Source organism: Chiloscyllium plagiosum, unplaced genomic scaffold, assembly GCF_037043375.1.
Source record: "Chiloscyllium plagiosum isolate Xiang-an unplaced genomic scaffold, Cpla_swu_hap1 HiC_scaffold_30, whole genome shotgun sequence".
Lineage (NCBI taxonomy): Eukaryota > Metazoa > Chordata > Chondrichthyes > Orectolobiformes > Hemiscylliidae > Chiloscyllium > Chiloscyllium plagiosum.
Window position 1 is genome coordinate 869487 of NW_028270168.1, and position 16880 is coordinate 886366.

Genomic DNA, 16880 nt, shown 5'->3' on the forward strand with positions numbered 1-16880 from the left:
GGACCCACTCTGTGCTACATCCTCAGGAGAATCCATACTCTCAACAAACAGTATTTCAACTCCATCTCAAACATCAAAAACTGTAAGTACAACAAACTTTTATCTACCCACCTCCATAACCAGCGCTCCTCGAACATTCCAGAAGATTCCCCTGGCCTCGGAAACACCATTAGCCATGCGGCTGATGCAGCTACCACCCCCACGCTGATTGATGATGTCACTTCTGCCCCCATCATGGCCACTCCCACAGCCACTTCCGGCCCTCACATCATCGCCGATGCCACACGCTCAGTGACTTCTGCCACCCCTACTGCCGTGTCTGCCACCACTTCCGCCCCCACCAGCGCCACTCACCTGCATTCTGCTGACACGCCCCCCACTGTCACTATCCCCACCCCCCAGAACCCCGAGGGGAACACTACCCCTGCTCATGACTCTACCCCCATTCCCCCCACCATCACACCCACTCCAGGTACTGGCTCCGACCCCACTCCCAGCTCTACACCCATACCAGCTCCCAGCTCCCAGCCCTGCCGAGTTTTCACCATCCCTCCAGACCTCCCCCTCACTGAGGACGAACGATCAGTCCTCAGCAAAGGACTCACCTTCGTCCCCCTCCGTCCACGCATCAATGAATTTATTACACGCCGTGACATCGAACAATTCTTCCGTCGCCTCCGCCTCCGAGCTTACTTTCATAATCAGGACTCCCGCCCACCTTACGAGGACCCCTTCGCCCACCTCCAACACACTGCATCCACCTGGACACCCCGCGCTGGCCTATTACCTGCCCTCGACCTCTTCATTTCCAACTGCCACCGGGACATTAATCGCCTCAACCTGTCGACCCACTCCAACCTCTCATCCTCACAACGCGCAGCCCTCCAATCCCTCTGCTCCAATCCTGACCTCACCATCAAGCCAGCGGAAAAAGGAGGCGCAGTGGTAGTCTGGCGCATTAATCCTCTACATCGCTGAAAGCCAAACGCCAACTCGAGGACATCTCTTCCTACCGCCCCCTTGACCATGACCCCACCCCCCATCACCAAACCATCATCTCCCAGACCATACAGAACCTCATCACCTCAGGAGATCTCCCACCCACAGCGTCCAACCTCATAGTCCGGGAACCCCGCACTGCCCAGTTCTACCTCTTCCCAAGATCCACAAGCCTGACCACCCTGGCCGACCCATTGTCTCAGCATGCTCCTGCCCCACTGAACTCATCTCTACCTACCTCGACACTGTCCTATCCCCCCTAGTCCAGGAACTCCCCACATACGTTCGAGACACCACCCACGCCCTCCACCTCCTCCAAGACTTCCGTTTCCTCGGCCCCCAACGCCTCATCTTCACCATGGATATCCAATCCCTCTACACCTCCATCCCCCATGACCAGAGCCTCCAAGCCCTCCGTTTTTTCCTCTCCAGACGTTCCCAACAGTACCCTTCCACCGACACTCTCATTCGATTGGCCGAACTGGTCCTCACCCTTAACAATTTCTCCTTTGAATCCTCCCACTTCCTCCAGACCAAAGGGGTAGCCATGGGCACACGTATGGGCCCCAGCTATGCCTGTCTCTTTGTTGGCTATGTAGAGCAGTTGATCTTCCATAATTACACCGGCACCACTCCCCACCTCTTCCTTTGCTACATTGATGACTGCATTGGCGCCACCTCGTGCTCCCGCGAGGAGGTTGAGCAATTCATCAACTTCACCAACACATTCCACCCTGACCTTAAATTTACCTGGACCATCTCTGACACCTCCCTCCCCTTCCTGGACCTCTCCATCTCCATCAGTGACGACCGACTTGACACTGACATTTTCTACAAACCCACCGACTCCCACAGCTACCTGGATTACACCTCTTCCCACCCTACCTCTTGCAAAAATGCCATCCCGTATTCCCAATTCCTCCGCCTCCGCCGTATCTGCTCCCAGGAGGAGCAGTTCCACCATAGAACACACCAGATGGCCTCCTTCTTTAGAGACCGCAATTTCCCTTCCCACGAGGTTAAAGATGCCCTCCAACGCATCTCGTCCACATCCCGCACCTCCGCCCTCAGACCCAACCCCTCCAACCGCAACAAGGACAGAACGCCCCTGGTGCTCACCTTCCACCCTACCAACCTTCGCATAAACCAAATCATCCGCCGACATTTCCGCCACCTCCAAACAGACCCCACCATCAGGGATATATTTCCCTCCCCACCCCTCTCCGCCTTCCGCAAAGACCGTTCCCTCCGTGACTACCTGGTCAGGTCCACGCCCCCCTACGACCCACCCTCCCATCCTGGCACTTTTCCCTGCCACCGCAGGAACTGTAAAACCTGCACCCACACCTCCTCCCTCACCTCCATCCAAGGCCCTAAAGGAGCCTTCCACATCCATCAAAGTTTTACCTGCTGATCCACTAATATCATTTATTGTATCCGTTGCTCCCGATGCGGTCTCCTCTACATTGGGGAGACTGGGCGCCTCCTAACAGAGCGCTTTAGGGAACATCGCCGAGACACCCGCACCAATCAACCAAATCGCCCCGGGCCTCAACATTTCAACTCCCCCTCCCACTCTGCCGAGGATATGGAGGTGCTGGGCCTCCTTCACCGCCGCTCCCTCACCACCAGACGCATGGAAGAAGAACGCCTCATCTTCCGCGTTGGAACACTTCAACCCCAGGGCATCAATGTGGATTTCAACAGTTTCCTCATTTCCCCTTCCCCCACCTCATCCTAGTTTCTAACCTCCAGCAACACGATCCCCTGACTTGTCTGGACTTGTCCGACCTGCCCAGCTCCTTTTCCACCTATCCACTCCACCCTCTCCTCCCTGACCTATCACCTTCATCTCCTTCCCTACTGACCTATTGTACTCTATGCTACTCTATCCCCACCCCCACCCTCCTCTAGCTTATCTCTCCACGCTTCAGGCTCTCTGCCTTTATTCCTGATGAAGGGCATTTGCCCGAAACGTCGATTTTGCCTGTCCTCGGATGCTGACTGAATTGCTGTGCTCTTCCAGCACCACTGATCCAGAATATGTTCCCTGAGTTTACTGAGTTTGGTCTCCCTGATGTAGAGAAGATCACATCGGGAGCACTGGATACAGTAAATTAGATTGGAGAAGAGGCAGGTGAACCTCTGTCTCACCTAGAAGGACTGTTTGGGGCCCTGGATGGAGTTGAGGTGGGGTGGGGTACCAGCAGGTTTTGCATCTTTTCCGGTTGCAGAGGAAGGTATCTGGAGGCTTGATGGGGAGAGTGGCGCTAACCAAGGACTGTCGATGGGAACGGTTCTTGTGGAAAGCAGAGAGAGGTAGGGAAGGGAAGATGTTCTTGGTAGTGGGGTCTAGTTGGAGTTGGCAGAAGTGTTTCGGGATGATGCGTTGGATGCAGAGACTGGTGAGTTGGTAGGTGAGGACAAGGGGCCCCTGTCTTTATTGTGTTTGGTGCGGGGTGGGGGGGTGGGGGGTAGGTTTCGAGCAATGGAATGGTACAGCAGAGGGTTCTCTGGAAGACAGAAGGGCGAAAAGCACGTTATTCGAAATAGGTGGATACCTGTCCTGCCATGGGATCCTGCTTTTTAATTTCCATCCTGTTCCCCTGAAGTCTGCTTATCCCTCTTGCTGCTGACGTTGGCACCAATGTGGATCACTCCCTTAGCAGGATCTCTTGCGGCCACTTTGTGACACCCTTGGCCCTGGAAACAGGGAGTCAGCACACCATCTTGGAGTTGTGTTTTCACATTGCCTTCAATGTCTCTCTGATCCCTAACCCTTTCTCACCTACTGTGTAAGTGAAATGCCCTTGGAGCCATGAATTTGCCTATGGCTGCTCTCCTTGATGAACCATCACTCTTACCAGTTTCCAAAATGGAATTAGCAAGCATGATAGACACCCCATTTTCTCTCTGCCTCTAAGATTCTAATCTATGGTGTGACATAATTGTCTGTCTCCTGGATATGCCACTTCTCAAGCTTATGCAGTAGGTGACTGTTCCTGCAGATGTTTGTCTGGGACACGTGGTGCATCCATGACTTCACACACTGCACAGTGTACACTCCACTGACTTGCTGTTGCAGTAACACTGAGAAATATTAGTTACACTTAGAATAAAAGTAAATTTCCTGTAAAAACCTACCAGTAAGTTAATTCTACTTGCCATGGCTTAACTCTCATTTCCTTCCATTTTATTTCATGATTTTATTTTACTTTGACTTGATTTAATTTAATTTTTACGTCCCTTTTGTTAGTGTTCCTTTCCGAAATCCAAGTAGTTGCTTCTTTGTTATAAATGTTTAGCTTTAAGCAATTTGACCTCATACCCTGACAACAATTTCTCATCAATGAACCCAGACATTTCCTGTGATGTCATTCTTGGGTATTTTACACACTCAACCTGTCTTGGCATTGTGTTCAGAATGAAGCCATTCACCTCCTCACCGCACTTATCAAGCTTTGTAAGATATTATGTTGTGAAGAACAGTCATACCAGACTCAAAATGTTAACTTTGTTTTTTGCTCCACAGATACTGTTGCACCAGCTGAGTTTCTCCAGCATTCTGTGTTGGTTTCAGATTTCCAGTATCCACAGTATTTTGCCTTTATTCTCAGTAATAGTGTCTATGAAACTATTAATTACCAAAATCCAAATGATTTGTAGCTGTGCTTACCTGGTCTGGCCTACATGTGGCTCTAGATTGACAGTGATATGGCCGAGTGAGACACTCAGTTCAAGGACATCAGAGATGGTCAATGAATATATTGTCAGTGATTCCCACACAGTGAAAGAATCAACAATAAAAGCTATGGATGACTGCACAGTTCAGGTCAACTGCAAGGGACGGGATGTTGGTTGATGGGCAATCCATTTGGATCCCGGGGTTGGTCAGGAAGGTGCTTTGACGCAGGATGGTGGATTTGAGTCTTATGGAGATGGGTGACAAGGTACTTTGGCAGTTTCCTCAAGCCCAGAGGTTCTCTGGATTCAGGAAAATGGAGGGAAGCCATTGACCAGCTCAATCCACTAGGCCCCCTCCTTTGGGCAGCTGTCAGAATTCCCAATCTTCAGTCAACAGTGATATTCTAAAATCAGAATAATAATAAAAATCATCAATTCTTCGGTAATGTAAGTTATTTGGTTCTGTACAAATGAAGCTCATTGTCTCATTATCATTTTGAATATGCAAGTCTCCTCCTTGGAGCTGATTGGTCACTTCTCTCCTTCCGGCCTCAGCTCAAACCATAAATAAAAAGATTTGAAGAAGAATTTTAAAGAATTTACCTCCCAAACAGCCCATCCTGCTCCCTCAACACCCTCACTATCTCCACCACTACCATCCTGAACCCCTTCTGCCACTATTCCCCACTATACCATCCACTATACCATCCTCACCATCACCAACTCCAGTCCCCACTTACAGCGCCATCACAACCCCCTCCCACATCCCCATCATCCTCCCGTCATCAACACCAACACTGTCCATAAACCCCTCCCACCTTTTGGGTTAAAATTGAGTTTGAGGTTAAAAGCTTGTTTGAAGTGGCACAAGCTCCATCTTGTGGCTTATTTCTGTAAATACAAGGACATCTTTGTATAATCATTAACCATCATTTAACAAGTGAAATAAATTCAAGGTTTTATGTAGAGATTGGTTTCATTGGTGTCTGCCTATTTTCTATAAGAAGTCTTGCTCATTCCTCATACTCCCTTCCTTGAAGGTCACTCCTCAGGCTGAGGCCAATACCTCACTCACAGTCAGTCAGGAAGATCCAAGGATAATAGTGAGGTTTCAGGATCTGGTCAAAGTGACTGCTTTCCTAGGCTGAAGGAAGCTGTTTTGCAGTATGGGTTGAACCTACTCCTGTTCTCGTCTGATATTCAACATGCCAGTTCCTGGCTGGGATCATGCAATAGCCAACAAGAGTGGGAGGTCTGCACTTCTGTTGTTTGCTTCTCCCTCCGTGAGGAACTCTAAGCTCAACAAGGATGACAAATATTAATCAACATAGACCTGAATGTGAACTTGGAAGTTTTCTAATCTCAAAACATAAACAATGGGGACACAATTAGGTCAATGAGCTCTTTGAGCCTGCTCTAGCATTCCAGAAAGTGATGCTCTCGTCTCCACCATCCTGTGCACCATGCGGCCAGCAATCCTCACCCCACCCCGCAGATCTCAAATACCACGTAACTTTTGACTTCCTTGGATGTCAAAAACCATTTACTTCACCACTGATAATATTGGATGACCCTGCCTGTGCTGCTCTTTATGAAGAGAATTCCACAATCTAACAACTCTCTGAGAGAACAGATTCTTTTTCATCTCTGTTTTAAATTGGAGTCTCCTTCTTTTGAAATTCTGCAGGCTTGCTCTTGATTTCCCTGTTATATAAGGGTCTGAAAAAGTTAATGTCAAAGAGTGGCTTTAATATCACCAACTATGATGATCTCATAAGTGTGCATGGAGAGAGCAGGAATAAGGCTGACCACTTGGGTCTCTCATTGTCTCTGTCATGATTTCTCATATTAATGTACTTTTTTTTTGCTATCCTACAATAAACTCCACCTTGTTAAGACAAGATCCTGTTCTCTGATTACTAAGCAATTTCTCTGTCCCACATCAGGCAAAGCAGATTGTGTTGTAGATCCCTACCAGGAAAGGGAATGGTAGCAGCAAATTGACCTGCTTGTGAGCAGGGTACAGATTGCTCATATGAATTGGGAGCACCTGGTGCAGGCTCCTACACTGTGGGAGCAATAACGGCCTAGTGGTATCTTCAGACACAGATTTAAGAAGCTGCACGTTCAGACACATGGAAGCTGGAAGAGCTCAACTTTCACAGCCCCTTCAGAAGGGAGCCTTGTGGTAAAATTCAGTGAAGTTTACAGAGAAACTTGGAACAGGTGTAGGCCTTTTGCCCCTTTGAACCTGCTCTGCTATTCAATATGATCTTGGGTGATCATCCAACTCATTCCCTTGTGCCCACTTCCTCCCTCTACCCTTTGATCCCTTTAGCCCAAGAACTACATCTGATTTTTCCTTGAAAATGTTCAATGTTTTGTGCCTCAACTGCTTTCTGTGGCAGTGAATTCCAAGGACTCACCCCTCTCTGGGTGAAGACATTGCTTGTCCTCTCAGTCCTAAATGACTTACCCTGTTTTTTTAGACAATGAACCTTGGTTCTGGACTCCCTGGTCATTGGAACATTCTTCCTGTGTTTACTCTGTCTAGTCCTGTTTTCTAGATTTCTATGAGGTCTGTGAGTCTCTACAGTCAGTGGTAAAAGCATTCCAGACCTGTGAAGAGACACATTGCAGCAAGAGAGAGCTCAGATCTCCCTGGAGCTGAGTATTGATCTCTCACTAAGTTCCAGATTACATCAGAGGATCTGTGAGTGAAGTAAAAATCTCTGGTGGCCAAGGGAAGACATTAACAAATGGGACAGATTTCCAGATTGGGATAGTGAGAAGTGAAGAAAAGAACTTACAGCTCATACAGAGTGGGCAACACAAGGTAGTGCTACAGTAAGGGAAATCAAAGGGCATAAAAGCAATTTAAAATGAGGCTTTATACCTGGGAATGGCATGGAGCCAGAATTAACCTGATAAACAGGTACTGGATCAGTGATGCTGGAAGAGCACAGCAATTCAGGCAGCATCCGAGGACAGGCAAAATCGACGTTTCGGGCAAAAGCCCTTCATCAGGAATAAAGGCAGAGAGCCTGAAGCGTGGAGAGATAAGCTAGAGGAGGGTGGGGGTGGGGAGAGAGTGGCATAGAGTACAATAGGTCAGTGGGGAAGGAGATGAAGGTGATAGGTCAGGGAGGAGAGGGTGGAGTGGATAGGTGGAAAAGGAGCTGGGCAGGTCGGACAAGTCCGGACAGGTCAGGGGATCGAGTTTCTGGAGGTTAGAAGCTAGGATGAGGTGGGGGAAGGGGAAATGAGGAAACTATTGAAATCCACATTGATGCCCTGGGGTTGAAGTGTTCCGAGACGGAAGATGAGGCGTTCTTCCTCCAGGCGTCTGAGGGAGCGGCGGTGGAGGAGGCCCAGCACCTCCATATCCTCGGCAGAGTGGGAGGGGGAGTTGAAATGTTGAGCCACTGGGCGATGTGGTTGATTGGTGCTGGTGTCTCGGAGATGTTCCCAAAAGCGCTCTGCTAGGAGGCGTCCAGTCTCCCCAATGTAGAGGAGACCGCATCGGGAGCAACAGATACAATAGATGATATTAGTGGATGTGCAGGTAAAACTTTGATGGATGTGGAAAGCTCCTTTGGGGCCTTGGATGGAGGTGAGGGAGGAGGTGTGGGCGCAGGTTTTACAGTTCCTGCGGTGGCAGGGGAAAGTGCCAGGATGGGAGGGTGGGTCATAGGGGGGCGTAGACCTGACCAGGTAGTCACGGAGGGAACGGTCTTTGCGGAAGGCGGAGAGGGGTGGGGAGGGAAATATATCACTGGTGGTGGGGTCTGTTTGGAGGTGGCGGAAATGTCGGCGGATGATTTGGTTTATGCGAAGGTTGGTAGGGTGGAAGGTGAGCACCAGGGGCGTTCTGTCCTTGTTGCGGTTGGAGAGGTTGGGTCTGAGGGCGGAGGTGCGGGATGTGGATGAGATGCGTTGGAGGGCATCTTTAACCACGTGGGAAGGGAAATTGCGGTCTCTAAAGAAGGAGGCCATCTGGTGTGTTCTATGGTGGAACCGCTCCTCCTGGGAGCAGATACGGCGGAGGCGGAGGAATTGGGAATACGGGATGGCATTTTTGCAAGAGGTAGGGTGGGAAGAGGTGTAATCCAGGTAGCTGTGGGAGTCGGTGGGTTTGTAGAAGATGTCAGTGTCAAGTCGGTCGTCACTGATGGAGATGGAGAGGTCCAGGAAGGGGAGGGAGGTGTCAGAGATGGTCCAGATAAATTTAAGGTCAGGGTGGAATGTGTTGGTGAAGTTGATGAATTGCTCAACCTCCCCGCGGGAGCACGAGGTGGCGCCAATGCAGTCATCAATGTAGCGGAGGAAGAGGTGGGGAGTGGTGCCGGTGTAATTACGGAAGATCAACTGCTCTACGTAGCCAACAAAGAGACAGGCATAGCTGGGGCCCATACGTGTGCCCATGGCTACCCCTTTGGTCTGGAGGAAGTGGGAGGATTCAAAGGAGAAATTGTTAAGGGTGAGGACCAGTTCGGCCAAACGAATGAGAGTGTCGGTGGAGGGGTACTGTTGGGAACGTCTGGAGAGGAAAAAACGGAGGGCTTGGAGGCTCTGGTCATGGCGGATGGAGGTGTAGAGGGATTGGATATCCATGGTGAAGATGAGGTGTTGGGGGCCGGGGAAACGGAAGTCTTGGAGGAGGTGGAGGGCGTGGGTGGTGACTCGAACGTATGTAGGGAGTTCCTGGACTAGGGGGGATAGGACAGTGTCGAGGTAGGTAGAGATGAGTTCAGTGGGGCAGGAGCATGCTGAGACGATGGGTCAGCCAGGGTGGTCAGGCTTGTGGATCTTGGGAAGGAGGTAGAACCGGGCAGTGCGGGGTTCCCGGACTATGAGGTTGGAAGCTGTGGGTGGGAGATCTCCTGAGGTGATGAGGTTCTGTATGGTCTGGGAGATGATGGTTTGGTGATGGGGGGTGGGGTCATGGTCAAGGGGGCGGTAGGAAGAGGTGTCCTCGAGTTGGCGTTTGGCTTCAGCGGTGTAGAGGTCAGTGCGCCAGACTACCACTGCGCCCCCTTTATCTGCTGGTTGATGGTGAGGTTGGGATTAGAGCAGAGGGATTGGAGGGCTGCGCGTTGTGAGGGTGAGAGGTTGGAGTGGGGGAGGGGGGTCGACAGGTTGAAGCGGTTAATGTCCCGGCGGCAGTTGGAAATGAAGAGGTCGAGGGCAGGTAATAGGCCAGCGCGGGGTGTCCAGGTGGATGCAGTGTGTTGGAGGTGGGCGAAGGGGTCCTCGGAAGGTGGGCGGGAGTCCTGATTGTGAAAGTAAGCTCGGAGGCGGAGGCGACGGAAGAATTGTTCGATGTCACGGCGTGTATTAAATTCATTGAAACATCTCCGAGACACCCGCACCAATCAACCACATCGCCCAGTGGCTCAATATTTCAACTCCCCCTCCCACTCTGCCGAGGATATGGAGGTGCTGGGCCTCCTCCACCGCCGCTCCCTCACCACCAGACGCCTGGAGGAAGAACGCCTCATCTTCCGCCTCGGAACACTTCAACCCCAGGGCATCAATGTGGATTTCAACAGTTTCCTCATTTCCCCTTCCCCCACCTCATCCTAGCTTCTAACCTCCAGAAACTCGATCCCCTGACCTGCCCGGACTTGTCCGACCTGCCCAGCTCCTTTTCCACCTATCCACTCCACCCTCTCCTCCCTGACCTATCACCTTCATCTCCTTCCCCACTGACCTATTGTACTCTATGCCACTCTCTCCCCACCCCCACCCTCCTCTAGCTTATCTCTCCACGCTTCAGGCTCTCTGCCTTTATTCCTGATGAAGGGCTTTTGCCTGAAACGTCGATTTTGCCTGTCCTCGGATGCTGCCTGAATTGCTGTGCTCTTCCAGCACCACTGATCCAGAATCTGGTTTCCAGCATCTGCAGTCATTGTTTTTACCTGATAAACAGGTAGATTGGGACTAGATTGGGTTGGGATATCTGGTCAGCACAGATGGGTTAGACCGAAGGGTCTGCTTCCATGCTGTGCATCTCTATGACTCTATATGGCACAGTGCTTAGCTCTGCTGCCTCACAGCACCAGAGCCCTGGGTTCAATTCCAGCCTCGGGTGACTGTCTGTGTGGAGTGTGTATATTCTCTCCCAGTCAGCGTGGGTTTCCTCCAGGTGCTCCAGGTTTCCTTCCACAGTCCAAAAATGTGTAGGTCAGTTGGATTGGCCATGTTAAATTGCCCTATAGTGTTCGGGGATGTGCAGGTTAGGTGGGTTAGCCATGGGGATAAGGCGGGTCTGTCTGGGAATGCTATTCTGAAGGTTGGTGCAGTCTCAATGGCCTGAGTGGCCTCTATCTACACTGTAAAGATTCTATGATATTGATGATTCTAAGTCTAGTGGAAGAAGAAATTTAAGCTAAACTGTGGTAAGGGTGGGAAGTAGTTATTCAAATTGCAGACAACAGGAATTATCTAGAAAAATGATTAAGGGAAGGGAATTTATCTCATAAAAACATGAATATTGAGAGCTATTTACAGAAATGGTGATTAGAAAGGGAATAGAACATAGAACAATACAGCGCAGAACAGTCCCTTTGGCCCTCGATGTTGCGCCGACCTGTGAACTATTCTCAGCTCGTCTCCCTACACTATCCCAAAATCATCCATGTACTTAGTTAAGAATTGTTTAAATCTCCTTAATGTGACTGAGCTGACTACATTAACAGGTAGGGCATTCCATGCCCTTATCACAATCTGCGTAAAGAACCTGCCTCTGACATCTGTCTTGAATCTATCACCCCTCAATTTGTAGTTATGCCCTCTCGTACAAGCTGACGTCATTATCCTAGGAAAAAGTCTTTCACTGTCTACCCTATCTAATTCTCTGATCATCTTGTATGTCTCTATCAAGTCCCCTCTTAGCCTTCTTCTTTCCAATGAGAACAGACCCAAGTCTCTCTGCCTTTCCTCATAACACCTTCCCTCCAGACCAGGCAACATCCTGGTAAATCTCCTCTGCACCTTTTCCAATGCTTCCACATCTTTCCTGTAATGGGGCAACCAGGACTGTACACAATATTCCAAGTGCGGCCGCACCAGCGTTTTGTATAGTTGCAGCATGATATTGCGGTTCCGGAACTGAATCCCTCTACCAATGAAACCTAACACACACCGTTTGCCTTCTTAACAGCACTATCCACCTGGGTGGCAACTTTCAGAGATCTATGCACATGAACTCCAAGATCCCTCCAAGAATTGTTTGTTAAAGCTGAAGACAGTGTGATTAATTCAGTGAAGTCTGTTAAGGAAACAGAAATTGTTTCAGGCAAGTCCTTAGAATGACGTTTTTTCTTTAAATTCACTCACAGGATGTGAGCATTACCCATCCCTAATTGCCCAAAGGGCAGTTAAGAGTCAACCACAATGCTGTGGGTCTAGAGTCACATGTAGGCCAGACCAGGTAAGGTTGGCAGTTTCCTTCCCGAGAGGACATTAGTGAACCAGATGGATTCTCTGACAATTGACAATGGTTTCAAGGTCATCATTAGACCCTTAACTCCAAATTCTTAATTGAATTCAAATTAACTATCTGCCATGGCAGGATTTGAACCCAAATTCTCCAAAACATTACCTGGGTCTCTAGATTAATACTGTAATAATACCGCTAGGTCTTTGCCAGTAACAGCATTGCTCAGAAGATTTCATTTCAGAGATGGGCCAATTTGAACACAGTGTTGAACCTTTGGATCAGAAGACTTTATGAATACAGAATAGCTTCCAAATTCAATATTAGACAAGAAGCTGAACAAGTTCATACACTTCTTCTACAACTGGGAGTATACCTGATGAAGCCGTTGCTCCGTGAAGGAAATCTAAGCAATAAAATGTTATCTAGTTGAATTGTTCTGGGAGATAAGTGAAATCTCGAGACCTGAAGCTGTGAGGTCAGAGACTTGGGGGAGATGCAGTTGTGGTTAAAGTAATTACATACATTATCTGTATATTATACAATATATATTTACTATAATCCAAAATATATAAGCATTCATCATGGGAAAAATTTGGGAGAAATAGTGTGTGAGGATGTAAAGGGCTGAAAGGGTTAATGTTGAGGAGTGCCTGTTCGGCCAATCCATGACTGAGCAGCTCAAAATGGCTGCCGGCTATCTATGGATAATGCAGCAGAACGTGGCTGATAGTAGTTAGAGCCCTTGGGAATATATTTATTTAATATAGTCTTCACAAGTGGAACAATAGTAGCTCTGTAGACTCAAGGTTATTGGACTAAGATAGAATATACAGCTGCAGTTGCTTACACATAAGACATAGATAAGAACATTTCACACTAATTAGTTGTTTCTCTTGAATTATTTAGTCAATCTATTGTAATATTAAGAGTAGGCTTTAGTTAAGATTCTTTAGATAATCATAGATGTAGATTCCAAAGTAGTTATCGATCCACTTAGATCCACTTATTCTTCTGTATTTCCTGTAATGAGAAATTTAAATGGTCCTGAAGTAATAGGCAAGTATCCAATTAATTGGCAGTTAATACAGTTAGTGATATTAAAGAGTTAATTTGCTCTGCCGACTTGCAGGAAATTAGAAGTCCTGAGGCCAGGGTAGAATGTCTCTGACTTACAGGTAGATTGTAAGGAAGTTATATTACCATCCCTTGCCACTCAGAACCAGTTACATTGTCACCATCTCCTTTTCCGAAATCAATAAGAACATTACATTTGGAATTCCGACTACTCCCTGTATTTAAGAAACGATTCACAACAGATTTGACTATTAAAGGATGATTTACATTATATTGTTTCTGGAGATGATTGGGTCACTACATTGTGTGGCATGTGACAGTGGGGGAGAAGCTGGGGTTGTCTTGTGGGCATTACTGACTGTGATGTGAAGATTCTGTATAAAGGAAGGACTGTTTCCTTTGTTCAGAGAAACTTTCGACACACTTCACAAGCATGGCAAAGAGTGTGAAGAATTTCTCAAAGGTTTGTACTGTATTTGCTTAATAAAATTTGATTGTTGTTCTCAGAAGTTGGCATATTGCAGTTGCATTAAGTGCCTAAGAATCTCAGAAAAAAATAACTTAACAGGTTCAGCTGGCAAATGATCACCGAATAACTATCCATTTTGAAAAGCCTCAAGAAGGGAGATAAGAGAGTCTGGTAACACCATGAATCTACGGAGAACCAGAGGTGAGCCACAAGCCTGTCCATCTCTTTGTTGTTCAGTGATATGATTAGCTTACTTGGAAATACACTGAAATTGCTGAGCGTGGCAATACTTCCTTCAGGTTAAAGACCATCAACAGTTACACAGTGTCAGGTAAATTGCTGAGGCAAGCTTGAACTGTATAAGTTACTGTACCAGAGAGCCAAGTGCGAAGGGATAACTTTCACTGCTGACCAATAGCAAACAAGGTGGGGGTGCAGATGTGCATGTGCGCCCTAAGTTTTAACTGTATAAGTTAAGACATTCTGAAGCTTTTTGTGTGTCTTATTGAAGAAATGAAGCTGTACTGAAAACAAAGCTACAATAAAGACAACCTGAAACCACCCCTCCACTTGGACTCTTATTGGAAACTATGAGATCTAACAATGTCTTAAGCACTGTCCATTCTGATGTTATTCATGTACACTCACATGGACAACAGCTTCAGAATCCCCAAAGCAGTAAGATGCACAATCTCCCACCCAATTTCTGTCACAGTGTCACTCACATTGGTGTAACTTGTTGCTATCTGCAACAAACAGCATTTTGTTTATGATTGGAGCCTGTTCTCATTAGACCCCCTTGTGGTTTTCCTCTCCCACAGCAGACTCTGTAAGTCCTATTGTAGACCGCCACCCTGAAAGAGAGTACCTTATATTGAACAATGGTCCAGAGAGCTCAGACACCATGATGAGCGGGTTATGGTTATTTATACAACATCCCTCAAAGGGGGATAATTCTTCTCTATGTTTACCCTGTCAATTCCCCATAGAATTTTATATGGTTCAATTAGGCCACCTCCCATGTTTCTCAATGTCAATCAGTTAAAACCAAACCAGCTCAACATTTCCTCATTCATTCCACGAATCTGCCTGGTGATCCTTCTCTGAACTGTCTCTAACGCTGGTACATCATTTTTATATAAAGAGACAAAACAGTACATTACTCTGGATATGGTTGCACCCATTCCCTATGCCATACGATTAATGCTCCCTTACTTCAGCAGGAGCAGATGGTGGTGTCGTGGTCATGTCACTAGGGGTTAGAATCCTAAGGCGCAGGCTAAGGTCCTGGCGACAGGAGTTCAAATTTCATCCTTAGTCTGAATTCAGTTCAGCAATTCTTAAAAAACATATTCATGTTGTGGAATGTGGACATCACTGGCTGGTCAGCCTTTATTGCTCATCCCTTGTTGCCCTGTCTGGGATATTAACCCAGGAATAAAAGCTGCTAATTGCTGAGAATCACACAGTAGCATTCTGGCCATTGATAAATCTGTACTAGTCCCAATATAACTGATGCCAAACTAACACTAAAATCCATACCCTCTGTTATTCAACGTTGGGGTGGGGGACAATGTCTTTATGGAATAATAGAAGCCTCCCACTAGTAGAAAATACCACTTGCAAATCTGCCCCCCTGTAGCAGCATGGAATGGTGTGTTAAACCTGTTTTCCAAATTACCCAGGAGCTTTGAGAACCTGTCGCACTCTTGCTTTCTCCATAACAATGACGCAGCCGGAGTCAATTTGCCAATTGTTTGAAATATTGCATTTGTCCTGGTGAGTGTTAGAAGAAAGTCTTCAAAAAAACCACATCTCTCATTTCAGTAAGATTTAACTTCTGTATGACAACAGAACATGTATTTGTAGATAACAAAACAGAAATTGCTGGAAAGGCTCAGCAGGTCTGGCAGCATCCAAGAAAAGAAAACAGAGTTAACGTTTAGGGTCCAGTGACCCTTTCTCTTGTGTTCTGATGGTGCCAGACCCGCTGAGCTTTTCCAGCAATTTCTGTTTTTCTTTCTGATTTACAGTGCCTGCAGTTCTTTTAGTTTTTATAATGTATTTATAGTCTATAGATCCTATTAGAAATTAAAATAAGGAAGATCAAACTAAAATCAAAGTGAGAATGTTTTTTGAATGTTTTGCTTAACTCTCACCTCGGATACAATGAATTCTTAAAATATTCTGTTTCTTTACCTGATATTGCAGAATGTCCTCAGCCCATTTTCTCTGAATAAATTGCATCTGCTCTTCAAGACATCGTCTCCTTATGTTTAGTTTTGTCACCTGCTCCTGCAGAGGTTGCAACTGTTTTCTGAAGCTTTCAATTTCATGCAGTGTGTGTTTAAGTGATTCAGCCCTGGTCTTACTCCAGTTCAGGAGATTTCTCACTTTAGGTTCATAGTGTTTCTCCAGCCATTGCCACTGTTCTCCAAACAAACTTTGAAATTCTTCGTTTGTTTGATGACTGTTTGTCAGGGACAGCATATTCCTTTCATTTTTAATACTCTCCAACCGATTAATCATTTGGTTTAATTCTTTCTGATGGCAATGTTTAAGTACAGCCAATTCATCAGCAAGTCTCTGTGCCTCAGATTCCAGTACTTCCTGTTGCGATGTAATTAGGGGCAAGTCCTGTTTATTGATGTGTAGTTCATATTTACAAGTAATTTGAGCTTTAGTGATCTTAAACAAGTTTCTTTTTGTGCACGTTATTTCTTCCTTGAAGTTATCACATTCAATCTCTGTCTTTGATTTAGCTTGGTAAAGTTTCAAGAGTTCAGTCCTAAGGTTACCAATCTCTTTATGCACTGGCTCCTTCATGAAGTTTAATTCTTTCATAAGATTCTCCCTTTCTTCCAGAAGTTCTCCAACACTGTCTATACATTCCTGGAAATGTTTTCCTACTGCTTGCAGTGAATCAACAGTCGTGATAATGTCAGCAGTAGGATCCTCTTGGAAGTCATTCATTGTATTCTGGGATACAAAAGTGAAATAATGAGATTATCTTCATAGAATCCCTACAGTGCAGAAACAGGCTAATCAGCCCATTGAGTCTGCACTAGTCCTCTGAAAAGCATCCTTTCCTGGTTCACTAATGTTCTTAGGGAAGAAAAGCAGCCATCCTCACCTGGTTGGCCTACATATGACTCCAGACCCACAGCAAAGTGGTTGGTTCTTAATTGCCCTCTGAAATGGCTGAGCAAG

The 16880-nt window shown here is 46.9% G+C and overlaps 1 protein-coding gene across 4 annotated transcripts in view; it reads right to left on the reverse strand.

The window, feature by feature from the left end:
- The window catches only part of sync (syncoilin, intermediate filament protein), a 72515-nt gene that overhangs the window by 35003 nt on the left and 20632 nt on the right, over positions 1–16880 (reverse strand). For 2 of the 4 annotated variants that reach the window (XM_043719669.2, XM_087976652.1), the window contains exon 2: positions 15870–16649. In XM_043719669.2, the coding sequence (XP_043575604.1) occupies positions 15870–16649 (780 nt within the window). Of the gene's footprint in view, positions 1–4674; positions 5088–15869; positions 16650–16880 lie in introns of those variants that run through there. The other 2 variants (XR_006315942.2, XM_043719670.2) reach the window with 2 other exon arrangements.